The 27,287-nt window shown below is 43.9% G+C and overlaps 1 protein-coding gene across 1 annotated transcript in view; it reads left to right on the top strand.

Moving 5' to 3' along the window:
• PANX1 (pannexin 1) overlaps positions 1 to 11,484 on the top strand; it is a 29,096-nt gene extending 17,612 nt beyond the window's left edge. The window contains exons 3-5 of the mRNA XM_068395156.1: positions 5,330 to 5,553; positions 7,155 to 7,825; positions 10,978 to 11,484. Coding sequence (XP_068251257.1) covers positions 5,330 to 5,553; positions 7,155 to 7,825; positions 10,978 to 11,063 — 981 coding nt within the window. The 3' untranslated portion in view covers positions 11,064 to 11,484. The remainder of the gene's footprint in view (positions 1 to 5,329; positions 5,554 to 7,154; positions 7,826 to 10,977) is intronic.
• The last annotated feature ends 15,803 nt before the right edge of the window (positions 11,485 to 27,287 follow it).

The following is a 27,287-nucleotide window of genomic DNA, read 5'->3' as shown; positions in this document are numbered from 1 at the left end:
AGCTGGATAAGCCGAGTCTGTTGCTCTGAAACCGAGGACTCATGCCAGATGACTTTGCATTTTCACTTCTGCCTGTCGGTTCAAGGCTTTAGATTTTCATGATTCAAAACAATTTGCTAGTTGTCTAAGCCTGCTATTAACAAATAGAATAAGCGTATCTTTCATTTTTAAAAAAGCCAGAATCCGAGAAGGATGGAGTCGTGCATCAAGTGCTGTGGAAGGGCTGACAAATACAGGCTTTTGTTTCCGAACAAAAAGAGCTGGGCTAATGGTCACGCTGCTGCTCTGGTTTTGAGACCATTCAGAAAAGAGCTGCATAGTGTTTTCTCATGCTGCCATAAGCTACAGCTTTGGGAGTGATGAGAGCCTGTCGAGGGAAGCCCAGTAAACGCGTGGCAAATGTGCCTTTGCCCCAGTGGAGTGATGCTTCTAGGTGAAGAGGCAGTGGTGAAGGAGTCGGGGAGAGGAGGAGGTGCAAGGGAAGATGGAAGACACTGGTTTTCGTAAGACAACAGTCTTTAATGAGGCAGGGGAGATGGGGGGATTGGAGGTGGTCTGGGGCAGAGCAAAAGGGCCGATGCCAATGTGCTACACAAGTGGAACATGCCCACGCAGTCTTTTTCTAAGTATAAAAGAAGAGTTGGGGACTGGGACAAGGGAGGTTTTGGGCTGTGGCTTCAGTGTGTCAACTGTCTTGCCTCTTGTGGCATGTCTTGTAGGCCTCAGGGTAAAGACATCTCAAGGATTAATCGGATACTGCTGGTGGCATTTCCAGTTTTGAGGGTCAGAAAGGGAATTCATAAATCCTCTGACACCTGTAAAATTTCAAATGAATGAGTAGTAAAGCCAAGTGGTATAAACCAAGTAAGAAGCTTCGGTCGCTCCTTACTAAATCAGATGTTTCCTTGTTGTTTCTTCCCCTGCCTGGCACCAGTGGAAGGGTGCTAAGAGGGATATGACACAGAAGTAAGTAAGTGAAGTCAGACTTTGCAGCAATCTTATACAAGCTGGCATTTGTTAAGGCCTGTGGAAAAGGTGTTGCAGCAGTTTAGAGGAGCTTAGATAAATTTAAGCTGTGTTCGTAGACAGATCATTTCTATTTCTACATAATACAGAATTCAGAGGACTGAAAGAGCCTGGACATGAAACCGTAAAGTTTTGGGTAGACCAAGGCATCCAGGGCTTAGACCTGTGAGACCTGATGGCGTTGTGCACAGTGATAAGTATGAAGGGCAGATTCTTGAGCTGTTGGGTTTGAGATGTCTACAAGGACACGTTGGACATGCCAGAGCTTTGCATCTCAATTGGAAAGGAGAGACCTGGAAAAGAGCAGATGATGTGAGGTTATCATCTGCTGTGTGCAAAGAGGAAAGAGAGGCAGTAGAGAGGGCAGAGCTCTGTGCAGTTTCTACTGGCTGCTGGGAGTAGGGGAAGAATTATGTCAAGGATGCAGCTGCAGCAAGTAGAGCTGAGAGCTGAGAGGCGACAGCCAGTAAGGACGTGATTTTGAGAGAATGAGCTTGCTCAGTTTGGTCAGAAGCAGTTAGCAGTTCACAAAGAAGAGCAGCATCCACACCCAAGGGCTGTCTTGGCTGCCGGTGTACGTCGGAGCTCTGGAGGGAAGAAATTCCTGACAGTGACTATAGACAATCCATTCAGTGAGCGTCGTTCATTAGTGCAGAAGATAGTATGGATTCAGTGGAAGTACTGGGCAGATTATCAGTCCCCAGCAATTCCAGGAGATCAGAAGGAATCCCCTAGATCCCTCTGGCCTGTGAGGCCAGTCCCCTGCGGTGGAGAGGGGACAGACCACAGTTATGATACAGCAGTACAGGGTTGTTCCTTGCTGGTGAGGAAGAGCTACCTCTAGTGGGATGTACCAGGTAATTACAGTCAGCTCTGCTGTGCTAACTTAACTGGGGTTTTGAAATAATCTTGTTACTGGGTTAGCCCATCCCTGCAGGATTTCCATTTCAGTTTTAAAGGTGAGCCTTTCTTGAAGTTTTCTTTCTCGAGGCCTTACCTAGAGACTGAAGTAGCAATTTTGGCCAAGTTCAATTATGTTGCTACTAAGCAGAAACAGTTCAAGTATGAATTTGTAAGAAGGGTTGCAAGGGAAAGCTGACCTTTAAATATATCATCCTCAGTTTTCTGTGGCTATTTCATGCTTTTCATGGCTTTGTCTTAGTGTGTGTCATGAATTTCCAATCTGACTGCTATGTAGAGAACGTGCACATCCAGAGTGATGGTTCATATTACGGTCTGCAGTTGCTGATGCAGTTCCTTTAAAAACTCAGTTTTTATTTATGTGCCAATACGTCATATGCATTCCTAGTATTAATAACCACATAGGATTTTGCTTTAATGGTAGGTGATATTAGAAGTAGCTTTCCTGGATAAAATGTTCAGTGACATCAAATTATTTATTTTGTGCATACAAAACTTTAATATCTCTTGATTAATGCAAATACAAGTTAACATAGTAATATTAGGTCCAGATTCTTATCTTGTTGAATATCTACAAATGTAAGTGGAGCTGTTCCACTTGCACTGATTAATGACTTCAGTCCAAGTTTCCTCTAAAATTCTCTGTTGGCTTTTTCAATGAATGTGCATGTGTGCCTGGCTGTAACATTTAAGATGCCTTAAATCTGTTTCAAATGTTTTCACCACAACTAATTTAAAATTCTTTAGGAACTGATGCTGGATTTGAGTTAAGTGTGCTTACTATCAAAAGTTAAATGTAATGAATTAGAGATCAGCCAAATTTGCAGTACATCTTGTTAACTAATTGCTTGTCTAACTAGATGTTACATCATGTCTTTTAAGGGTAATGTTATGTATGAATGTAAACAGAATCACAGAATCACAGAATCAGTCAAGTTGGAAGAGACCTCTGGGATCATCAAGTCCAACCATTGCCTTGACACCACCCTGTCAACTAGACCACAGCACTAAGTGCCATGTCCAGTCTTTTCTTAAACACATCCAGAGATGGTGACTCCACCACCTCCCTGGGCAGCCCGTTCCAATGTCTAATGACCCCTTCTGAGAAGAAATTCTTTCTAATGTCCAACCTGAACCTCCCCTGGCGAAGCTTGAGGCTATGTCTTCTTGTCCTATTGCTAGTTGCCCGGGAGAAGAGGCCAACTCCCACTCCACTACAACCTCCCTTCAGGTAGTTGTAGACTGCAATAAGGTCACCTCTGAGCCTCCTCTTCTTCAGGCTAAACAAACCCAGCTCCCTCAGCCGTTCTTCATAGGTCATACCCTCCAGACGCTTCACCAGCTTGGTCGCCCTCCTCTGGACTCGCTCCAACACCTCAACATCTCTCTTGAAGTGCAGGGCCCAGAACTGGACACAGTATTCAAGGTGTGGCCTCACCAGTGCTGAGTACAGAGGGATGATCCCTTCCCTAGACCGGCTGGCTACACTATTCCTAATAGAGGCCAGGATGCCATTGGCCTTCTTGGCCACCTGGGCACACTGCTGGCTCATGTTTAGCTGGCTGTCGATCAGCACCTCCAGGTCTCTTTCTGCCGGGCCGCTTTCTAACCACTCTTCCCCCAGCCTGTAGCGCTGCATGGGGTTGTTGTGGCTGAAGTGTAAGACCCGGCACTTGTTCTTGTTGAACCTCATGCCGTTGGTCTCGGCCCATCTATCTAACCTGTCCAAATCCCTCTGTAGGGCCTTCCTACCCTCCAGCAGATCGACACTGCCACCCAGCTTGGTGTCATCTGCAAATTTGCTGAGGGTGCACTCAATCCCTATGTCTAGATCATCTATAAAGATATTGAACAGCACTGGCCCCAGAACTGAGCCCTGGGGAATACCGCTAGTGACCGTCTGCCAGTTGGACTTTGCCCCATTTACCACCACTCTCTGGGCTCGGCCATCCAGCCAGTTTTTAACCCATTTAAGAGTCCACCCATCCAAGCCCTGGGCAGCTAGTTTGTCTAGGAGGATGCTGTGGGAGACAGTGTCGAATGCCTTACTGAAGTCTAGATAGACTACATCCACAGCCCTGCCCTCATCTACTAAGCGGGGTCACTTGGTCATAGAAGGAGACCAGGTTGGTCAAGCAGGACCTGCCTTTCATGAATCCATGTTGGCTGGCCCCGATGCCCCGATTGTCCTGCATGTGCTGTGTAATGGCACTCAGGATGAGTGAGTTCCATCACTTTGCCTGGCACCGAGGTCAGGCTGACAGGCCTATAGTTCCATGGATCACCCTTCCAGCCCTTCTTGTAGATGGGAGTTACATTTGCTAATTTCCAGTCAGCTGGAACTTCTCCAGTTAACCAGGACTGCCGGTAGATAATCGAGAGTGGTTTGGCAAGTTCATTTGCCAGTTCCTTCATTACCCTGGGGTGAATCCCATCCGGGCCCATAGCCTTGTGGGTGTCCAATTGGCACAGCAGGTCATTAACCTTGAATATAATGTCACAGTAGATAGAAAATACCATTTTTGCAGCAGCTGGAGGGAATTAGAGATTAAGTCTCATGATGAAAAGCTCCTACTTGTTGATGACTAGAAGAAAGATGGAAAGACTTCAAGCTCTGTTATTTTTATACCTATTTCAGCCCTTTCCCTAAGCAATAGGAAGTGTGTCAGGGCTGACTTAGTGCTGCATTAACACCAGACCATTCTGATGCCATGTGTTGGTTGCCATTTAGGAGTTATCTAAAAATATTTAAATACCCTTAAATATTACAACCACGCTTACCTCCTTTACAGTCACTGTATGCCATGGACTTTGAACAGACGTGTGTCTGCAGGCAGCTGCAGTGCTATAAAGTGTCTATTCACTTACCTCCTGACAGCTGATGGAGAGCAGGAGAGATTTTACTGGGGTTTGGAGCATTTTAGTTGCTATGAACAGTGGTGACACGTCTGGGAGGGGGAATTATGTGACACTATCCTCTTCTTCCAGTCAGCCTCTCTGATAGCTGCTTTGGTTGCCTTTGCTATTTGTTGTTCCCCAGGTTAATGCTGCCTCTCTCAATTGCAGCTCCAGCAGTGGAGTTTGGAATATGCAATGAAAATGTTGTCAGGATCATGGTATCTTTATTCTGCTGTGTTTTGGTTTTTTTTTTGTCAAAGCTCTAAGCAGCAGCAAGGTTACTGAATCTGTCTGAAAAGAGAGTTTGCTTCCCTGCATATGCCAAATAACCACAAAAGTGGGTTTTACTAAAAGCATTTAAATAAAATTACAGGGAATTTAATAGACTTACAGGGAATTTAATAGACCTATAGGGAATGATGGTGACTGGCTAACTTATTTTATGTACAGGTGGAGCCTAATCTGAATTTTTTTCTCCCTTTAGTTCTTTCCATACATCCTTCTACTTGTCGCTATCCTGCTGTATCTACCATGTTTGTTCTGGCGCTTCACCGCAGCACCTCACCTTTCTTCAGACCTGAAATTTATTATGGAAGAACTTGATAAAGCCTATAACAGGGCAATCAAAGCTGCTAATAGCATCCGCAGTGGAGACCCCAAGGACCCTACTAACTTGGTTCCAGCTGTTAATGAGAACTTGACACAGAGGTAAGATGTTGGGGCTTGGCTTTCTTTGCTCTTTTCCTTAAGCTCTTAAGATGTGGTACCTGCAGTCTCTTAGGAATTTATTGCAAAGGGTTGAATGGTGACCTGACATGCTTTTAAATTTGGTTAAAAAAAGAAGGTATCTGAAATCATTACTATGGGCACTTGGAGCTGGAACTTACAACGTCCTTTTTTCGAAGAAAACATTTGATGACCTCTTCAGATTACTAATCACCTGAGATGTGTTGATATCTTTAGTTGTAGTCAGTCGTAACTAGTTTTACCCACCACACTATTAAGAAAACGGGGATGGCTGCGGTCCTCAGTTCTTAATGTTCTTGACAGTCGCTTGCACGCTGTGAGCAAAGTCTGTTACTTGTCATCTCCTGTCCTTTCAGATCTAGGTCTGCAAAGCTTCTGTTTAAAGGAAAAAAAACAATAAAAAAACAAACACCAAAACCAACAAAAGCAAACCCCCACTCTGATCAAAATGGTGCACTGTTCTAACCAGATCCAGTTTCCGCTTCATCCTAGGTCAGGGTACTTGCTTCGCTTTGCATGTGGGGGTACAAGCAATGCAATGAGGACTTAGGTCTGTTCTTTAAAATGTGGAGTTAGGTCTTGACAAATAAAAAGGCTTCTAGTGTGCTATTATCAAAGAAGTGCTTGGGAAGTCTGCTTTTCCTCATGGATTTGCTTACTATACCTGTTTTGTATTGAAAAGAACAAAAATATTTTTTTTGCTGCAAGCACGATACTTTTTTTCCATTTTCTAATGTTTGAACTATTTTGTCTCTTCAGTGGCTTTTGTGTATTAGACTGTCAATATTCTTCATTTATCATAGAATCATAGAATAGTTTGGGTTGGAAGGGACCTTTAAAGGTCATCTAGTCCAACCCCCATGCAGTGAGCAGGGACATCTTCAACTAGATCAGGCTGCTCTTCACATTCTATCCATTTCTTGATGTAGAAGGCAATGCCTCTGCTCGTTCTTCCTCGTCTGTCCCTTCTGACCAGCCTGTAGCCATTGATAGCCACACTCCAGTCATGGGATTCGTCCCACCAAGTTTCAGTAATGGCAACTAGGTCATAGATTTCTAGCAGCACAGTGGCTTCCAGCTCCTCCTGTTTGTTGCCCATGCTGCATGCATTGGTGTAGAGGTACTTCAGCTGTGCTGTCAGCCGTGTCACCTTCTTAGAGGAACACCCCTTAACTCCTTTGGGGTACTTCACTGGTGTTTCCCTGTTGGCTCCTATTACCTTAGGAGCCCCTGGCTCATCTCTGTAAGACTTCAACTGTACTGCAGTGTAGCCAGCACGTCTCAGAGCAACAGGCTGAGGGCCCTCACTAGCAGCCTGTCTCTCTAACCTTGGCTTGTCATCCCACAGCTTGTCACGGGCAAGCCTGATATTATCAACCTCTCCCTTTATCTGCTATTCTGTTGTTTTTCTGTTGACTTTGGTAAAACTATTGATTTACCCCAATAAGAGGGAATCCAGTCTTGTGTCTGTTTTAGAGTACTAGGTTTCTTTGATACTTGAGGTAAATGAATGGTGAAGCATCTGATCTGTGTGATTTGTTCTTTTTTTCTCTCTCTTTCAGTTTGTGGGAAATATCTGAAAGCCACTTTAAATACCCAATTGTGGAGCAGTACCTGAAGACAAAGAAGAATTCCAAATGCTTAATAATTAAATACATTATCTGCCGTTTGCTCACGCTAATAATTATTTTCATTGCATGCCTCTACCTGGGCTACTACATTAGCCTCTCCTCTTTGAGTGATGAGTTTCTCTGCACTATCAAAACTGGGATCTTAAAGAATGACACAACTGTTCCAGAAGTGGTTCAGTGCAAGCTTATTGCTGTTGGTGTCTTCAAGGTACTCAGCTATATTAACCTGATAGTCTACCTTCTAGTGATGCCACTGGTAGTGTATGCAATGTTTGTTCCGTGGAGGTGGAATTCGGGTATTCTCAAAGTGTATGAAATCCTGCCAACTTTTGAAGTTCTGAAACTGAAGTCAAAGTGTTTTGATGACTTAAGCCTTTACCTCCTCTTTCTTGAGGAAAACGTGAGTGAACTTAAATCATTTAAATGCCTCAAAGTGCTGGAGAACATTGCAGTTTCTGAGAAGTTTGATGTCATGCAACTTTTGGTAAACCTTGGTACTATTAAGACAGATACCATAGATGGGAATCCAGGGACAGTTGTGTTGGAGAAGCCTGAAGAAACAACAACAGAAGAGCTGGGAAAAAAAGCAACAGAGCTACAAGGTAAGATGTCCTGCTCTTTCTTTAAAAAGAAAATCAACGGAAAAAACACCACAAAAACACCACATCCAAACCTGCTGTTATAGTGAGATAAGGAATCCGTTAAACCAAAAATTCATTCATGCAGATCAAAGCAGGTTTCATCTAGATGTGTATTCCTAGCAAAACCATTTTAATGTATTCTACAAGAAAATGGACCTGCTTAGACCTTGTTGTGTTGTCTGCAGCGTAACTGCTATAACTTCACGTATGTGCCAGAAGATTGTGGTGTTGCAAGTCAGTGGCATAGGCTAGACGCTGAAGTGTCTGTTAAGTTGGTTGTCTTTGCTGACATCTCTGCTTTAGCAGTAAGAGGCTTCATCTGTCTGAACTTGAGCTCCTTAAGACTACCTGCACAGTAGAAGAGCACTAGATTGGTCTCTAGTAGGTTGCACTTGAAGAAGGTCCAGTGAGAAAGCTGGTGGTTTTAGGACGTTTGTTTTTCAGAGATTAGCTCAAAAGAGTAGTAACTGCTGCTTCTGCTTTTCATTCAGGCTTTGGCAGAAATCTTAGATGAATGTAAAAATAAGTCTGACGCTCAGAAATGCCACTGACAGAGGAACAGAAAATGACAAAAGACGGGAAGTGGGACTGAGGCCAGTGAACATGCTCCTTTTCACAGAGAGAAAGGAAGATTGACTGTAAAGTGTTTTTTTTGCCAAAAAGGTCTGAGTCGATCTGGATTGGTGCAGCTGTTCTCTGAATATTCCCACCAGTTCCCAGACGTGATTGGCTCTGAGCAATCGCTCTTATATGAGATAAAGTCTTAGATTCTGTGCTAAAAAATGTGGCATATCTTAAATGTGATTCCAATTGCCTCCTCAAGTGCAGAATTAGAGAAGAAAACCCAAATATCCAGGGGGAGGCATAAAGGGATGGAAGAGCATTCTTCCCATTTGATGAGAGCATGGCCGTTGCCATAGCTGTCCCCACAGAAGCAGCAGGACACCAGTGCCTACATCCCCTGAATGAAGTAGTTCAGGCTCTGTGGCTGCTGCCTCTTCACAAAGTCCTTCATTCATGGAAGTGAAGATGCTTTAAAATGTTTAGCAGCTGACCTGAGCAGGCAAGCACAATGCTGAGGGCAAGTTAAAGACCTGTTTCAAAGGCAGGAAAAAAATAAATCTACTTTCTCTTAAGCAGGCTATGCCCTGTGCTTAGTAAAAAAGAATCAGCAGCACCCAGATGGTAACACTTCCTCTCTGTACTTTGGTCAAGCAGTTCTGGTAGGCAGAGGTTTGGAGAAGTCAATTTATACAACAGGGGAATTCAGAACAAACAAGCAGAATTATTTTCAAACTAGAAGAAGCACTTCTGGCAGCCAGCTCTAGTACTGCAGTTTGGAGTAATTCTGACAGAAAATAGTTTTCATTTTAAATGTGTCACTTTTTGAAATGACAGGTGGGTGGGTTTTGGTAGGACAATTTAAGAGCCCAAGGTAGAGGTCTCTGCTCAAGGAGGTGAAAAAGCTACTAGAAAATCTGACTCATTTTTATCTGAAAGCAGAATTTTTGAGACTCTCTCCATCTCACAAAAACAATTCAAAGACTTGTTTTCCTCCAGAGCAGAACAAGTTGATGCTTGAAGGTCTGTTAAAATGCATTGCAGAAAGAAGCTGCCGTTGCATGACCAGCTCTGGCTGGTGCAGCCCTCTCTTTCGGCCTGGGTGCAGCTGCAGACTTCACCGCCCATCAGCAAAGCTTTGCTTGTGGCTTATCGTCTTTTCTTTTGTCACTAGTGGCATCAGCATATTTTAATTAGTAACCCTGTTAACAAACCAGTGGTAGATGCTGACTCTGGACCATAGAATCATAGAATCGTTTTGGTTGGAAAGGACCTTTAAGATCATCAAGTCCAACCATTAACCCAGCACTGCCAAGTCTACCACTAAACCATGTCCCTAAGCACCACATCTACTCGTCTTTTAAATTCCTCCAGGGATGGTGACTCCACCACTTCCCTGGGCAGCCTCTTCCAATGCTTGATAACCCTTTCAGTGAAGAAATTTTCCCTGATATCCAATCTAAACCTCCCCTGGCGCAACTTGAGGCCATTTATTCTCGTCCTATCACTTGTTACCTGGGAGAAGAGACTGACAACCACCTCGCTACAACCTCCTTTCAGGTAGTGGTAGAGGGCAATAAGCCTCCTTTTCTCCAGACTAAACAACCCCAGTTCCCTCAGCCGCTCCTCATCAGACTTGTTCTCCAGACCCTTCACCATCTTCTTTGCCCTTCTCTGGACTCGCTCCACCACCTCAATGTCTTTCTTGTAGTGAGGGGCCCAAAACTGAACACAGTATTCAAGGTGCGGCCTCACCAGTGCTGAGTACAGAGGGACAATCCCTGCCGTAGTCCTGCTGGCCACACTATTGCTGATACAAGCCAGGATGCTGTTGGCCTTCTTGGCCACCTGGGTACACTGCTGGCTCATATTCAGCCGGCTATTGATCAACACCCCCAGGTCCTTTTCCACCAGGCAGCTTTCCAGCCACTCTTCCCCAAGCCTGTAGCGGTGCATGGGGTTGTTGTGCCCCAAGTGCAGGACCCGACACCTGGCCTTGTTGAAGCTCATAGAGTTGGCCTTGGCCCATCGATCCAGGTTGTCCAGATCCCACTGCAGACCCTTCCTACCCTCCAGCAGATCAACACTCCTGCCCAACTTGGTGTCATCTGAGGGTGCACTCGATCCCCTCATCCAGATCATTGATAAAGATATTGAACAGAACTGGCCCCAATACTGAGCCCTGGGGAACACCACTTGTGACCGGCCTCCAACTGGATTGGTCTCCATTCACCACAACTCTTTGGGCCCGGCCATCCGGCCAGTTTTTTACCCAGTGAAGTCTACACCCGTCCAAGCCATGAGCAGCCAGTTTCTCCAGGAGAATGCTGTGGGATTAGGCAGTAGAGGGAGGGCAGGAGAGGCTGCAGGGCATCCTGCCACTGGGTGCTGCATCCAGACTGTGCGGGGGCAGCTGGAGGCTGCTTGCAGCTCCAGCACAGCACAGCACAGCCAGCCTTGCAGCACTGTCTTGGTGGCAGTTCCTTTGGAAATGAGAATATGTTGAGTGGTTTGATGACCCTTTCACTTCTAAAGGTTTACTTTCTCTTTAGTTTTGACAGACCATGATGCAGGTGGCAACGCGAGTCAGAGAGAAGATAAAAAACTTCGCCAAAGACTTATTGATTCTTCATGCTGATGCCTCCCCACCGCAGCGGGAAGGAGCTTCGTACTGCAGGACGGCTTCTCCGCCTTCACTGCGCTCAACGCAAGGTGCTGCTCTTCGAATGCAAGTGGCTCGATAGCCTGGCAATTCCTCAGAGGCTAAACTGGTTTACAGACTACTTGTTATATAATAATCAGCAATCATGTACCTGAAAAAGCATGTTGTAGACTTTCACTATTTATTAAGAAAAAAACACACAAGGAACAACAAGAACAAACAATTTCTATCAAGAGTAACAAGTGACATGCATTGAATGCAGTCGAGGCTGGCAGCAGGAAAGAGCTAGCACTATACTGTACAGCGATGGGAAACATAACCCTGTAGGTAACAAAAAGAGATGGCTACGTTGCATTCGGAAGTGTTGCTCTGCTGGGAGCGGTCATCTCAGTTCTGGGGTTTCAGTGAGGTGTCTTGGGGCTCTGTGCCCTGGAAAAGGGTTGGGGTTTTTTTTTGTGTGTTTTTTTTTTTTTAATGAGTCTGGTTAATCTGTACCAGGTGGTGGCTGGCCACTGATATTGGCTGTGTCTTCACAGGAAAAATAGAGGTTGCTCTGTTCAGCCTGGGATGTCTTGGTTAGCCATCTCAACATTGATGCCTCGGATTAATTACTTGGCACTGATGGAAAAGAAACTACAAACAGGCTTAGTACAAGTGGGTACTGTAAATGTTAGGGATTTTGAATTTTCTATGTATTCATAAATTAATAATGTCTTAGCACTGTTTTTTACAAAATATAATGATACATAAGCTAAATGTTAGTTTAATTTCTGTTTCTTAGTTGTTTTGGTCTTAGTGACTAACAAGTCTGCCTTGGAGTTTGGACAGAAAATCAGTGAAGTTGGTTCCATTTTTTAATGGTTTGTAGAAGTTGTTTTGTAATGTTTGTGTGTGTGGAATTTGTTGCAACATGTTTTTAGTATCAAATGCAATATTAGTTGTGCTGTTTTCCAAACCCCACTCGAGAAGACAGCCTTATTTGTATTACAGTAGCACCTGAGTGCCTCAGCGGAGCCAAGCACCCGAAGCCAAGCACCCGAGTGAGGTAGATGTAAATACGATGAAAGGTTGTTCTCCCCACACACCCTGTGACTTAATTTTAATTAAAGATAAGATGCTGAAGTGGATTGGAAGAGACAAAAGAAGGAGGAGCGTTTGTAAATTGGAAAACCTTCCCGGTTTGTTATTAGACTGTTTTGGGAGAGTAGCATTCAGCTTTAATGTCATCCCCCTGCCCAGGACCTCTACCTTCAAGGAACAGTAGAATGACCTTTGTCTTGAATTGTAGATACAAGGTGAGGTGCAATGGCAGTGTGTATCTTTCACAAATGTTATATGCTCGCTTGTTTTTCCGTATTGTCCCTGTAACTGAAATTTTTTCCCTGTCACCTCTTCCAAGTTGTCTTTTTAGACAAAGTAGGACCTCTTTTATAGCTAGGCAGGACTTCGATTTTGTGGTTCATCTGCATTAACCACTGTTGTGTTCTCAACTGTTAGCATTCTCTGTATGGCTGAGGGTGAGGGGGAAAAAGAAGTAATCGTTGTTACCATCTTTGCACAGAACGGTTTATGTGCTGCAGCAGATTTCAAAGAAATAGTGCTTGAATTTTAATTCAATTGCTATTTGAATTTGGCAGCTGTTGTTAAACAAGTGGATCCCAAAATGCTGCCATACTATACTTTGGGCTAGTATTACAAGAACTCTTCAGATATTATATGACTTTCAGCTAAGACAAGCCTTATTTAAAAGAAAGTCTTTAAAGCCATAGTATTATGCTACCTCTGCATAGGACAGTAGCACAGCTGCAGTCCTAACATCTGTTGCATTACCTGCAAGAAACAGGGCTTGTGTTGGATACTGATGGTCCAAACTGCTCAGTTTTGCTGCCGTACTTCTCCCAGCAAACTTACAACCCCTCTGATCTTTTCTAGATTGTTTCTGTCTGGCTGTGCTGGTGTGTTGCTGATGGTCCTTTATATGTGGGTAATGCAGATGCACATGGTGCATTGTGTATTTTGAACAAGGAGCTATAGTGCAATACTGAGATTTTGTGATGTGGATGTGTTTGAACTGTTTGATGTAAGTAGACTTCTCAGTCTTTAAAACTCGAAGCTCCTGAAAGCAACACGTTCATGTCTCATGTTGGATATGAACCTGACTTTTTACTAATTCCCCTTCTGTATTTAAAAATGTGACTTGCTGCAGTGAATCGTCTTCTAACGTGCTCAATAAAATATGCATCAATTCTTCTTGGTTATTTAAATAAAATAAATTTTGTGAACTACAGCAGTGTAGGTGACTGATGGTTCCAGGAACAGTCGCATGTCACCATCTGAAAACCTGTAGTGTAATACATGTGGTCTGCTGCTAAACCCTGAGCAAACTTTTTGGACAGTAGTTATGATTGTGTTCTTTTAATTTTTGTTCTCATAAAATTGTCAGAGCAATGTGAACTGGTTCAAAATCTATCTAACCTTTAAAAACTGCTGAGAAAACATCAGCACACGATAAATAGCCTGTCTGTTGTGTGAATTACTATGTAAAAATTGGCCACAGCCTCTGCATGTTTGAGCTTTTCAGCTGTATCTTGTTGTTTTAAGATGTGTTTCTGCAACTGCCCATCTTGGTTCTACTTATATTTTAGTGGCACTGCTCCTGCTGTATTTTGCCCTTTTCAAAAGATGGGCTAAATTCCAATTTAGGTCTTAAGGAAAAGAGTCCATCTGCAGCCTCTTCACTACACTCTTTCTAGAAACAGCCACATCCATCTGTCTTTTTTTAAATACCCCAAAAAATAAAATGGTGATGTTGAGATTCAGGTTTGGTCCATGCCATCCTTTGTCTGCCCCTTCTCTTTCCATCACTTGGGTATTATAGTCCTCCAAATGCAGGAGAGTTGCAACTAGCTCCTCTGCACACTCTTTGCCTTACAACACTGTTCAGTGTCTCTTAGCTACCTTGTGAGGAAGTTTGTAATTCCGCTTTTAATGAAGTTTAGAGTATCATCACCTCAGTGAGTGGTTGTCATCACTACACAGGTGTTTTTATGCTGCTGTGACATTGCTCCAAGAGCTGGATTGTTGCAAACAGAGCCAGAGCAGCTGAAACAACTCAATAGTAAGTACTCCCAATGTCTGTGTTGTGCTTAAGACTATCTTGCTCCACTAAGGCTCATATCTTTCTCCACTAAGGCTTGGCGTTTATTCCTGGAATAAGAATTAAACAATATGCTAAGAGGAGTACAAGGTAACCCTCACGCTGTCTATGAAGTGAGCCAAAGAATTAGACTCTTATTCAGGAGTACGCTTTGTATTCAGAGGTTTGAAAAAGTCTAGGCTTTGTTTTTTTTCTGGTGGTACCAAGATGAGGAAACAAAACAGTATAGCTTCCTACTAAGTACCAAGAAACACTACAGAAGGGACCTGCTAGATGAACACACCACAAACATTTCCTGGCTTGTGAAAATATTTTTAAAAATTATCTGTGTGAAGATTTTATGTAACCTGTTTGGTCAGTGGCCAGCTCAGAAGACTTCTTGCCTCAGGGGGGTGATGGGGTAGGGTCACCTAAGTGGTGAAGAAGGCAAAATTCTGGTGGAAATCAGAAGGGTGACAGCTGAGGCAATGGAAGTGCCCTAGGAAGGACAACATTGGGGAAGAGAAGATATAGCTTTTGTGGTGGCAGTATGTCCTAGATGTGTGCAATTAGCAAAAGCCCTGAACTACCAAATGGCTTAATACAGAATAAAACGTGAAGATGCTATTGTTCAGAAGTGCAGCCAGCAGGAAGTAAACATCTGCATTAAAATCAAGGCCAACACTCCCATGGCGCCTCTCATTCACCAATGAAGACCCGTCTTCCCATGGACCCAGCACAGTCTTGCAGAGCAACATGCCCTTACCTGAGCCATTTCCAGACACAATGGGACCCTCAGGTAGAAACTGCTTCCAGAGGAGTCTCACATGAGCAGTTTTACCAACTGCAGTTCTTACAGCCCATGTTCCAGCAAACAGGCCTTACAGAAAACATCATAAGGACAATCAGGATGAAAATCCATCGATCCTGGTATCTTGTCTTTCGGATTGGTCAACAATAGCTACCCAGGGGACAATAGTAGGTATAGGTCAAGCAACAGTAACTTATAGCCATGCTTTCCCAGAATAGGTCACCACTAAGGACTTCCTGAAATGGAGGCTATTATTAAACCTTATATATGATATTTGCTGGTAGATTTTACTTCCAGAAATTTCTCCAGCTGCTTTTGGAACCCACGGAAACTTTTAACACCTGTCATTCCTAACAGCAAGGAGCTCCACAGCTTGATTAAATGTTGTGCAAAGAGCTATCTCCTTTGGTGTTTTCAGACTACCAGTTAACACCTTGGTGGCCTGAACTAAAATTGTTCAACTCCAATTTCTACCAAGTCAAATCAGTAGCACCAAGAAAATTAGCTGAGGTGACATTTCCTCATGCTTTAGTGTCCCGGAACATGCTACTTAGATAACCTGCAAATACTTTCCACCAACAAGAGTCTCTTACACCTTTACTAAGCCCAACCAACATTCATACACTGGCTCAGATGTTCCCAGCTGAAAAATGGACTAGGTTATTTCTTCGTGGAGGTTTAATTATAACTTCCTGGTAGAATTCCCTCAGCAGAAATTTCTAAGATTTCAAAGTCAGTATTCCTGCAGTAGGGTTACTAAATATTTTAACCTAATTTTATGGAAAATCCACCTGTTCCCAAAGACTGTTGAATTAAAGCTGAAATTAAAGAAAAAGGTTTGTACTTCATTCTAGCCATCAGAGAAATACGGTCAGAAATCAGAGCCTTCCAGTGATCTTCTAGTTTGAAGTCCTGTGAATGCTCACATTGTAATGCCAGCCTTCTCCGAAAACAGACAATGTGGATTTCATTACTAACTGGAGAGAGACTCTGTTTCACCAGTAGTTTTGTTTTCATTTATTAACTCTTCAGGGCTCCTCAAAACACACACAGCATGTGTATGGACACACCAGCTACTAAAGAGCACAGCCAGATGTGTCTAAGGCTGAATGTGAACCAAGAGAAATTTAGGATTTAAACGTAGAAAAGCGTTTGAATGTTTAGTATTTCTAGGGTTTTTTTTCGAACTTTTGCAGTCTTCAGATCCCCTCTGAAAGAAATTCATATTGAAAAAGCAGTTCATTACAGAGAATACAGGTTACTTGGTGACATAGGGATGGGACTTAGGAAGTAGCAACTTGTGTTCAAGTGTGGTGGGGTTCAAGGGCAGTTCAGACTTTGCCTGGCTGAGGCGTGGGCTTGTACAAACAACTAAATACCCAAATCACAGGCTTGCTAAACCCAAATCCTTTATTTTGTTTCTTTACTAGCATTTTGTGGGTGTGATTCTACAGTCTGCGTACTGTTTGTTAGGCCAGATTTGCTGCCACACTTTTGAAGAGGGAGAACTATAGGCAGCAATAACTTATGTGTGCTTGAGAGTTAAAGAGGAGGGAGATTAAGGAATTGTATGATTTTCCAGACTTAACAGACAGCGTTTCATTTGTATGCAGCAGACACAGGCAGACGACTAAATGAAGAACTCAGCTCTTCAGGAAACGATCTAAATAAAATCAGTGGTGGGGAGGCACAGAAACAGATGCAGTACATATTGCCAAACATAGCCCTAGAAAGTGCTTCCCACAAGTGTAACATCTTTTCAGACCAGCATTGCCTCTTCTTTTTATGTATCTGTAAAGCCCTTATCTGCCTCTCATAGCAGCTATGCAACATTTGTTCTCGCTTGGTTTTAAGGTACCTTCCAAAGGCTACTCAAGCAACATGATACTGTTTTCTTGATGGAGGAAGACGAGTTGAAGTGACTGGCGTATAGGAGTAAGTTTAACTAAGAGAAGAGTTGGGTCTCTGGGTGTCTGTTCCTGGGAGCTACTGGCTGAATAAAATAACACTCAAAGACAAATGACAGATTCTGTCCCAGTGGCCAAGTCAGTGGGCCAGTTCAGTAAAGGCAGAGATGAGTCTGTGTCATGGAAGGGAGGGCAGAATCAGAGCTATCTCTTCGGAGTAAACTTTTCCAGAAATCTTTTCTTTGAGACCACTTTGTACAGCTCACCTTAGAATGGCACAAAAGAAAATCTAGCTGTCTGTGAGGGACAATTTGCATTTCGTGGGTTTCTGTCCTACAGGCTGCAAGGCTGGAAGCTCTGGAAGAGTGTTGCAAAAGAACAGAGACCTCTCATCTTCAAGGTGTTCACAAAAGTTTAATTTCATTTTTTTGGTTACAAAAACTACAAAGATTTTGTGCTGCCAATTCTGACCCTGCCCTTTGTGAGTATTGACATACAGCAGGACTTGCCAATTCAAATAAACAGCCCTTGTAGTACTTGGCAATTATTGACAAGTAACTTGCTGAATAGAGACTTGGGTGGTGAAAGTGCCTACCTCCAGAGCTATGTACCCTGTTCCTGGCTCGCTTCCAGGTCCCATGCTTGTCTGAGCCCTTCCCATGTTCTACATCTGTCCCCTCAGACTCACACCGTGCTCTCCATGTGGCTCAGGAGGAGACGATGGTCATTCCAGTAAGTCTTTCCTTCAGCATGGTTGGGGCTGTTTCGCTGCAGAGAACAGCTCTTTGTCCCTCCACTCCCAGGCTGGGCAAGGGAGCAGTGTTTAGACAGTATGGAACAGGACTCCCATCGCTCACTGCAGTATTCAAAACACCTCTCAAGTGTTTTATAATAACAAGAATAGGGATTTTCCTTCCCTCCACAGTTCTTTCTCAGGCTTTCTCAGTCAAGCCCCACTCTGAAGCTTGGACAGGACAAAAAATAGCCAGAGCACCAGAAGTGGTCTGAGGCTACTGTTGCAGACTTTAGAAAGCTAATCCTCATTTTGATGGAAAACAAACCCCACAGTCTGCTTTGAGGAGCTCAGGAATGTAACAAATATCAAACCAAAAAAGTCTCTTCTCTTCATCTCCACTGGCTATGAAAAAATACAGGAGGCAGCAGCACAGAGGTAGTAACCTACAGTGAAGTGAGCTGACTCCTTCCTTAGTGTCCTGGCTTTTTTCAGCACTCTCCAGGTGGAATCTTGTCTGAGACTGAGGATCAGGAGAGATCACCCCAAGTCTTGCCATATTCTCTTTGGCCTTTTCTGTAGAAGTCTCTTCTCTGAACCCAAAACCTCCTCATCTGCACCTGCTCAGGTGAACTTTACAAAGATAATTGAAACAGGCATTAGGTCATTCTGTTCACTCACAGCATCAAAGAAAATCTCAGTGTACAGGCTGATGTCTTTGAAAGTGGATCCAATAACCTCCTTCAGCTGCTCCAGCATTTTTGCCAGTGTTGCCATATTTTTACCCACAATTTCTTGTTTGAAGAAAGCTCACTCACCCAGAAAACCAGAGGGAATGGGTGGAAGTCTCACTTTCTTAGGAAATCAGGCTTCATTGAATCCCAGCACTGTGTCACACGTCCATGCTTTTCTGTTCTGTTGCTTGAAAAACACAGAAAGCCTTAAACCTTAAACCCTCCTCTCCACCTTTACACACACATCTAGATCTCTTCAGGTCAACATTTTTTTCCAGGAGCTCCCACAGGTCTTTGATATCTGCTGACACAGAGACCCACATAGCCACACGGTATCCGGGGGAGCACCTCGTCTTGGGTCATTTGAGAAGTGTGTTGGACCTCCTCATGTTGACCCAAGACCCAGGAGAGCTGGTCAAACACTTCATTGCTTTTGAAGGAGGTCCATCACAACTGCCACAGCCATAATGGTCTGTTTGAGCCGCAGAGAAGAAAGGGACAAGTTCTTTTGCTTGGACTGAAGTTCCTCTTTCATACACAGCATCCTCTAGAGACAAGTTCCTGAAAAGAGAGATTTCCCCTCCTTCCTCTGGAGGAAAGGTCTTTCTCTATGGGTGAGACAATATCTCCTTGCTTTCATAATCTGGGATTGAGCTACATCTCAGCATGAATTTTCCAGGCCCTGCCTGGGCTCATGGAAGGGATGAAAAGCTGGAATCCAGGCACACTGTCTACCAACGCACAGGGTTTTGATACTCCCATAGCAACAGCAACAGTTTTCCAGATTTAGATACTTCCCTTGGACAAACCACTTCCTGCTAAAGCAGATCTCCTCACATGCCATTACTACATACAAAGACAGATGAGCTCTGACCTCTCAGAGGTGCTGCCAAAGTCCCACATCAGCAGTTCTCACCTCTTCCTCTTCACAGATCAGACAGTGAACTGCCACAAAACTGGGCTTCCCTCATTCAAGGGAAGGAGCATTGGGCCCACAGTCTGAACGAAATATTTATGTCTTTAGAACTGCATCAAAAGATGAGAGGAAAGGTAATGTAAAAAGTATGTGCCAAGGAGGCTATCTGGCATTAGCAATCAATGTAGCCATCCTGAGCTACGCCACTATGCTCCTAAGGTTTTAATCACGGATCAGTTTTGAATTCAAGAATAAGGTATGAAATGTCCTGAAATATACCTTCATTGAAATGCCAAGCTGTTTCTTGCCTCCTCCTCTTCCTCCCTGCTACACTTTCTCCTCCCCTAAGGCTTGTTGCAGGAGGCTGAGTGGTAGATGGCCACTGATGTCCTTCCAGACCACAGCAGCCTCCCAAGCTTCAGACATTGTCTCTATGTTGTCAAGACTGAACAGCGAATGGTGAGGCAGCCATGATCTCATAGCCCTTTGATTCAGCACTGAGCACCTCAGGGGGCAGGGAAGAGTACCTTCTCCTGGTTCTCAGTGTAACAGCAAAGCAAGAGGTGGAGGTTGCTGGACTATTGCTGGTAGCAAGTTTGCTGAAGTTAATGAAGACAAACTCCTCAGAGATTTCCTCTGGGGGCTTCATATGACCTTGCAGCTAACAAATGACATATTTGAAGGACAGTAGGCCAGAGACAGCAGGATGTCACTAGAAGCTCATCTTAATGCTTCTGCTACAACCTTGTCACAGTTTAAAGCTGGGCTGACTATTAAACCTGTTAACCCTCCCTCCCCACCCGAAGGGAAAGGGAAAGGGAAAAGGGAGAGCGACTTACGGGTTGGAAAGTTAAAACAGTTTTAATAAACTATAATAATGAAAAAAAACTATAATAATAATATTGGAATAATCAAATATATACAAATATATACAAAACCAAGATCGAGCTCCCCCGATGTCAGCCACGTCACCACCGGCACTGCAGGGCAGGCTCTGGGTAGGCCCAGGCTGGGCCCAGCGATGGTCGAGAGATGGATTCAGGGATGCACGGATCAGGATCGGGGGCAGCAGAAAAATGGACAGAGTCCTCTTCGGACACCGGCCATAGAAGAAGAGTGAGAAGGGAGAAGAAACGGCCGAAGGCTCAAGCAGCAGAAGCAGCCCAAGCCTCAAGCAGAATGGGCCGAGACCCTCGTGATCCCCCAGCTTTATACCGAGAATGACGTGTATGGGATGGAATACCTTCGTTGGTCAATTTTGGGTCACCTGCCCTGTCTGCTCCTCCCTGCAGATGTGACCCCCCCTGCGGCTCTTCACTTGTAAGCAGTGAGGAAGTTAGCAGTGACCTTGGTTTCTCTAAGAATAAGTACAGCAAGAGCCTTTCTGAATAACATCCCTACCGGTGCCTCAGTGAGAACTACAAACTTCGAGCGTTACCAGTCCTAGAAGCAGACACTGTCTGCAAAACATGCAGTTAGTTTCAGAAAGTGCAGTTACTTAGAACAGACTTAGCTGAAAGTAAAAATCACTGAAAGGAAAATTGGCCTGTTTTAGGCCAAACCAGGACAAACCTAAAAAGAACTGTGAAAGAAACTAATAAATAGGAGAAAGCCTGAGGCAGCAGATCAGGTGGAACTAGCCATCAGTGACTGCTTGACTTCAGCTCTTCATCTCCATGTTTGAGGTAACAGTGAGACAAGCCTCATCTCTCCTGAGAGACCTGCCAGTTACTGTTCCCTGAGCTGTTTAGCTGTCACCGCTTTGACCTTTCAGTGAAGGTAAGCAGTTCAGTAGTCATTAAATTGCCAGTTAATTTGCCCCATTTGCGGTTCTGTTGTATTTTCTTTCAAGAAAGTTCAACCAACAAGTCCTCTCTAGAGGAGAGGTCAGCTGGGACATTTGGTGCAGCAGGGGAGGGACTGATGATTTGCAGGCAGGTAAAATAAAAGGAATGTAATGCAATTGTCCATCATTTAGGAGATGAATTTCCTTTCCCCTGCATGGGCCTTGAGTGCCCTTCAAGAAGGACTTGTTCACTGCAGAAACCTTGAGCCTGCTTGTCCCTATTGCAGCAAAAGTCTTAGGCACATTCTGCACGTGCTCAAGAACTGTGCAGGATGCAGCCTTTTTCTTTAAGGAGGAAGCTGCACTGAGGAAGAGTTACAGCAGGATCTGGGAGCCGCTATCAGCTCTTAATACTAGAGAGAAACCTTTAAAGGCATTTTGTATTTTGCAAAAAAAACCCACTGCAAAACAGGGCTTTTTTAATTCAAAGAAGACAAGGTCACCTGGACTGTTCTCATGCCCCTTGAGGTTAATGTTATTAAGCTGCTGATATAAGCAACCTCTGCAGGGAGATGACGACCATTTGGAGAACAATGAAGGAGGCCTGGGAGATGTTCTGGCACATCTCTATTTGAAAAGCTCGAATTGTTCTCCACATTACTTTGAAGATTAAATTTGGTATAGACTCAGGAATGGACTTTGCGTAAGGGCTGTATTTTTAAGCCTTTTAAAAAGATTATACTTTCTTGTGCACAGGAAGGTCAGGGAAGCAGGTGAAGAAATTCTGTGGGGAGAAAACAGCCTTTGCTGGATTAGGGCAAAATGACTGCAATAAGGAGTTGGAGGAATGGAGAACTGGCTTGGAATGAGAAGCCAAAACTTGGGAGAAGACAACGCTTGCAGAAGAAGAAGATGGAAAAGGTGTGACCCCTCTGAAGTACTGGAAGAGTCCTAAGTCTCATCATTTCTCTGCTGTTACCAAACATTCAAATCCGTAGGCAAAACTTCACATTTTTGCCCTGTTTGTTAACTACATATGAAGGACATAATTCTACTGTTGTTGTCAGATAGATGGATTAGAAGAGGTGATTATAGTGAGTCAACGCTTCCAGCCTTTCTGAGAATATATCCAGGCATCAATAAAATGACACACAAAAGAATTTTTACTTGTTTCTGTGCATATTTTTGAACCACTTTGCCCTCAGACTCTCATTTTGAGGCATCCTGAATACAAGATGCGTTTGCTCTTCCCTCTCTGTCTCAGTTCCTGTTTTGTAAAACAGGGGTGATAACACCACTTCATCAAATGGGGGCATTCTAAAAAAAAGTTAACTGTCAGAACATGCAAATGTCTCCTCAATGTCATTGAGTGCTACAAAAAGCACTCTGAAGAAAGCGCTCTGAAGAAATGAATTCCCTATTCAGAGCAGGGTTTGAAAAGGATAGCTACCCATAGGCAATAGAGAGGAGAAAGAAGATATTAAATAACTGCTTTTGAACACTGTCCTCCTGTAAACCAGATAAGGCAGGGCATAATGAAAAACGAACATGTAATCCCATAACTGAAAGTTGTGCCATTCATGTACACAATGGGATGCAAAATTAAGAGTGAGATGGTAGTTTCACTTTGTAATGTTACTGTTCTTTTAAAAGCTGTGTTTATTATAATGTGTTGTGGTTTAACTGCAGCCAGCAACTAAGCCCCACCCAGCCGCTCGCTCACTCCCCTCCCAGCTGGGATAGGGGAGAGAATTGGAAGGGTAGAAGTGAGAGAACCCATGGGTTGAGATAAAGACAGTTTACTAGGTAAAGCAAAAGCCACGCACACAAACAAAGCAAACCAAGGAATTCATTCACTACTTCCCATTGGCAGGCATGTGTTCAGCCATCTCCAGGACAGCAGGGCTCCATCACACGTAACGGTGACTTGGGAAGACAAACGCCATCACTCCGAACATCCCCCCCTTCCTCCTTCTTCCCCCAGCTTTTATTGCTGAGCATGACATCATATGGTATGGAATATCCCTTTGGTCAGTTGGGGTCAGCTGTCCCAGCTGTGTGCCCTCCCAACTCCTTGTGCACCCCCAGCCTACTCACTGGTGAGGTGGTGTGAGGAGCAGAAAAGGCCTTGGCTCTGTGTAAGCACTGCTCAGCAATAACAAAAACATCTTCATATTATCATCAACACTGTTTTCAGCACAAATCCAGAACACAGCCCCATACCAGCTACTATCAAGAAAATTAACTCTAACCCAGCCAAAACCATCTGTTACACAACATTGACTTTCCATCAGTATCAGAGAAATATCAACTCCAGAGAAACATAATGAGAGAAATGTTCATTTTTCTAACCTTGTGTTAAAGTAATGGGGAACTGTAACAGAGCATGAGATTTCAAGCAGGCTACAGTTGTCCAAAACCTATTTGAATTTTAAGCTGAGATGTAAGTTCCTGTATGGAAATTTTCCAAAAGTTTTAATCCATGAGGTTTTTCTCAAAATCCATCAGCACTGTTACAAACCCAGCCAGTTTTAGTGTATGTTTCATAACTGAATTAAAAAAACCCCTCTGTTTTTAAAATTCCACGTATTTGAGTAGCTAAGACATTTCTTCAACCACGTAAAAACAGGAAATAGAAGGTAAAAGGTGACTTTTTCTTTGATGGGATATTCTTCTGAAACAAGTCCAGAGAGCTCCAAGGCTGACCAGTCTGGAGAAACAGGACTGCAGGTTCATTATTGTCTTTTGAGGAATATCCTATTTGCTTATCTTGCACTGTAGGTAGAAGAAGATCAGCCAGCCAGCATGGGCTATTATATGCTGCGGATTTTCTGTGCAGAGATGCACACAAAATCAAATAAAAAAGTTATGAAGTCAGTAAGACTAACATTTTACTGATTTGTTTTCCACTGTGTTTTATACTGCCCACATCTCCTTTCTCCAGCTTGTCAGTTTGGGGATTAATCCACATATAGTGAAGAGTTAAGACACTTGCTACCAGCTGCAGAATGCGAGGCTGTGGGTCCACAGGAGGCAGGACACTGTGCACGTGCTAGCGGTGGTGAGCAGACCCCTTCCCACACAGGCTGGCTCTCCTGCAGGACAGATGCCCTGGAAGTCATGGTGCTGAGGCTCTCCAAAGTGGAGAAACTCTCTGGAAGGAAAGAAAAGGGCAGACCATTCAAAACAATACCTCAGCCCTTCGGATTTGCTTTCCTTCCTGCAGCTGGATGCTTCTGGGCAGCGTTGGTCTGCTCTAAGGGCAAATGCTGCTTAAAGTAATGTGGTGAAACCTGAAACTGAGTTTGTGGTTCCTCCGGGAACACCTGCAACATCATGGTTTTCACATGGCAGGTAAAATGCTGGCATTTGTTTAACTATTATTTCCTAAGGGATTTCTTGAAGTGCTTCGAGGATTGTTATCCTTGCACACAAACGGTTTCCTTATCGTGTTACCATTGCCCTGTGAAGTGACTAACACTTCATCACCTCTCAGGAGATTATCTGGTTTGGCAAGTGTGCAGCCTGTAGAGTTATTTGATCTAGCTAGTACAGCAATGAGGTACCAAGACCAAAACAGCTGGAAATGCAATTGCTGGTGGTAAAGCTGTTACTTATTTCTCTCAGGTTTCCTCTAGAGGGAGATGCTCTTTGGGAAAGAACTGAGCAGGTTTGGGGGTGAGGCAGAATTTGGAAACAAAGCACGCTCTTGAGAGGAACGTAATAGTGAAGATGAAACTAGACAGCTTCAGGAAGCAGAGATCTTCTGGACACTGTTGCAATTGCAAAGCAATCACATCACAGCCAACTGGGTGGCTGAGAGAGAAGTTATCAAAGCATTAAATTGGAATTTGGCTGTTTTTTCCTCATAATGGAATATTTGACTGAATATACTATATTACTAGTATAATTTTAAAAAGTAATTATTAAACACTAAAAAAGTATATTTCTGAAGTGACACAATGTAATGAAAAGAATACATCTATTATGGCTTTATATCATTAAATAGTCATACATTCGTTTGCTTCAAAACATTTTCATGTTATCAACCCTCCCCTGAAGGACTGTGACACAGAACTCACATTCTAACAGTTGATTTATCTTTTTCTAGGTAGTAAAATTTGCATCCTCTCTTGGGTGTTGCCTCACCTGTTTACAAACTCTTTATATCATTGAGATTAACCAAACACTTTCACGTCAACGAAATTCTTTGTCTATGAACAAACTCCCACCCAACTCAGGTGCCTGCTGAATTAGTTCTCTGAAGTCAGAGCCTCGCTTCCCCACATAGTCCAGGGAAAGTGGTAGGTGCCTTTGAAGGCATTTCAATGGGTTACCAGTCCAGGGACGAAAATAGCCTGGGCTCACTGTGTTTGTGCTATGTTTTTAACCACTTTAGCTCTTGCACACTTAAAAACTTTGTGTACCTAAATCGACAGAAGTGAAATCTCCCAACCAGCAGCAATAGAATTGGGTTTTTTGTTTGCTTTTTCCCTCTTGTGCTAAATTGGGATGAGAGAATTACGTAATGCTGCACAGTTCAGAACAACGCCTTTGTGCCAGGAGTCTGAGCTGCAGGATGAGAAACAGACCCAAGGGCTGCTTGTCTGTTTGACATCTAGGAATGTGTTTGCACTGCTGAATAGGAGTGCCAGGGACCCAGCTGAAGGTTTTGGTCCCTGCTGTCCTCATTGTTCAACTGTTAGCTCATTCCTGAGCTCTGTCTCGGGCTTTCTCCAAGATAAATTCTGGGCAAGCGTCTGGGAACAGTTCATTTCAAGAGCAGCTCCCAAAAGGCAGTAGGGATGAGACCACATCAGTCTGGTTCCCACCACCCTACACATCGCTCCAACAATTCCCATCAAGTTTTGCACCTTCAGAGACTCTGATGGCATGCTTTTAGGACATCCAATACATATCTTTAGCTTCATATTAATAAAAACTGTTCTGGTGGCATCTGGCAAACCTGTACAAAAAATTATGTCTTAACACCCTGATATCCCTGTGACCCTAGGGGCTCAGAGTCAAGGACTGTGTACCATGACATAGCTGGTCTGCTCTAGATGGAGCTAGCCCTACACACTGTGGAAACAAGTGAGTTGACACCTTAGAGTCAGGAATCATTTGTAGAACTTCAGTTACTTAGTTGGATAGGCACAGCTGCCTCATCCTAAAAAGCCCTGCCTGCCAGATGCAGCCTGCAGGGAAAAGGTACACCTGAGATGTGGCTGAGAGGCTGATCTGAAGGAGGTGGAAATCTCCATGGGTTTTATAGATGAAAGCATTTTTTCTTCTGGTCAGGTCATTGTGGTGATGACCGGATTCATCCCTGCCTCTCTAAATATCATTAAAAGGCTTTGAGCCTAAGGCAAGGGATGGGAGGTTTGACCCCACTGTGAGTCACAGGGGCTCAGAGAAATCCCTTCAAGCCTGCAAACCAGAGGACAGGCTGTGGGGGACATGGTTCCCAGAAGAAGAAAGGATGGGCCAGAAGAATTTCCCTGTTTCTGTTTCTCTAATGCCAGCCCAAACCTGTTCCTCAGCCCACCGTGTCATCCCTGGGAAGGAGCAGGGGCTGCCCTTCTGCTGGGGAAAGCAGGAGAGAATCCCATCCTCATCCCCCTTTGGTGGTATAAGGAAGATCAGGAAATAAGAGAGCAAACTACCCAGTCATGATGTAGCAGACCCAGAGGCTGTGGGAAGGTACAAGCTCTCTCAGCCAAGCCTCGGAGAGCTGTTATATCGTGTGGGTGCCTCTGAGGGTGCTGTCACAGCCCGGTGGCTTTGACACGAGGCTGGCAGACTGCATCAGCAGCAGAGCTGGCTATGCTCTCTCACCAGCACTCAAGAGGTTTATGAATAAGGCAGTCGTGAATAATAGTTGTTCTCAGTCTCCTGGGAAATTGCTATTCTGAAGCTCTGTCTGTGTGTCCACATACAGTTTCTAGGTCAGTCTATTTAGAGGGATAAGACATCCCTGAAGCTCTTGAAACACTTTTCCACTACCTGACACTTTATAGTAGCTGTTTGTTGCTTCTTTTTAAGTCCATGAAGGTTTAATTTTAGTGGGAACACCTGCCTGTGGCCCTGTGATGGCTGTGCTTGCAGCACACAAGTACAGAAAACAGCTGAAACTCACCTGGTAAGTCTGCACATGGGTCACGGATGTATCTACTC

This window comes from Nyctibius grandis, chromosome 2 (genome assembly GCF_013368605.1).
Source record: "Nyctibius grandis isolate bNycGra1 chromosome 2, bNycGra1.pri, whole genome shotgun sequence".
NCBI lineage: Eukaryota > Metazoa > Chordata > Aves > Nyctibiiformes > Nyctibiidae > Nyctibius > Nyctibius grandis.
The sequence above is the reverse complement of the archived record's forward strand: the minus strand, read 5'-3'. Positions and strand labels throughout refer to the sequence as shown.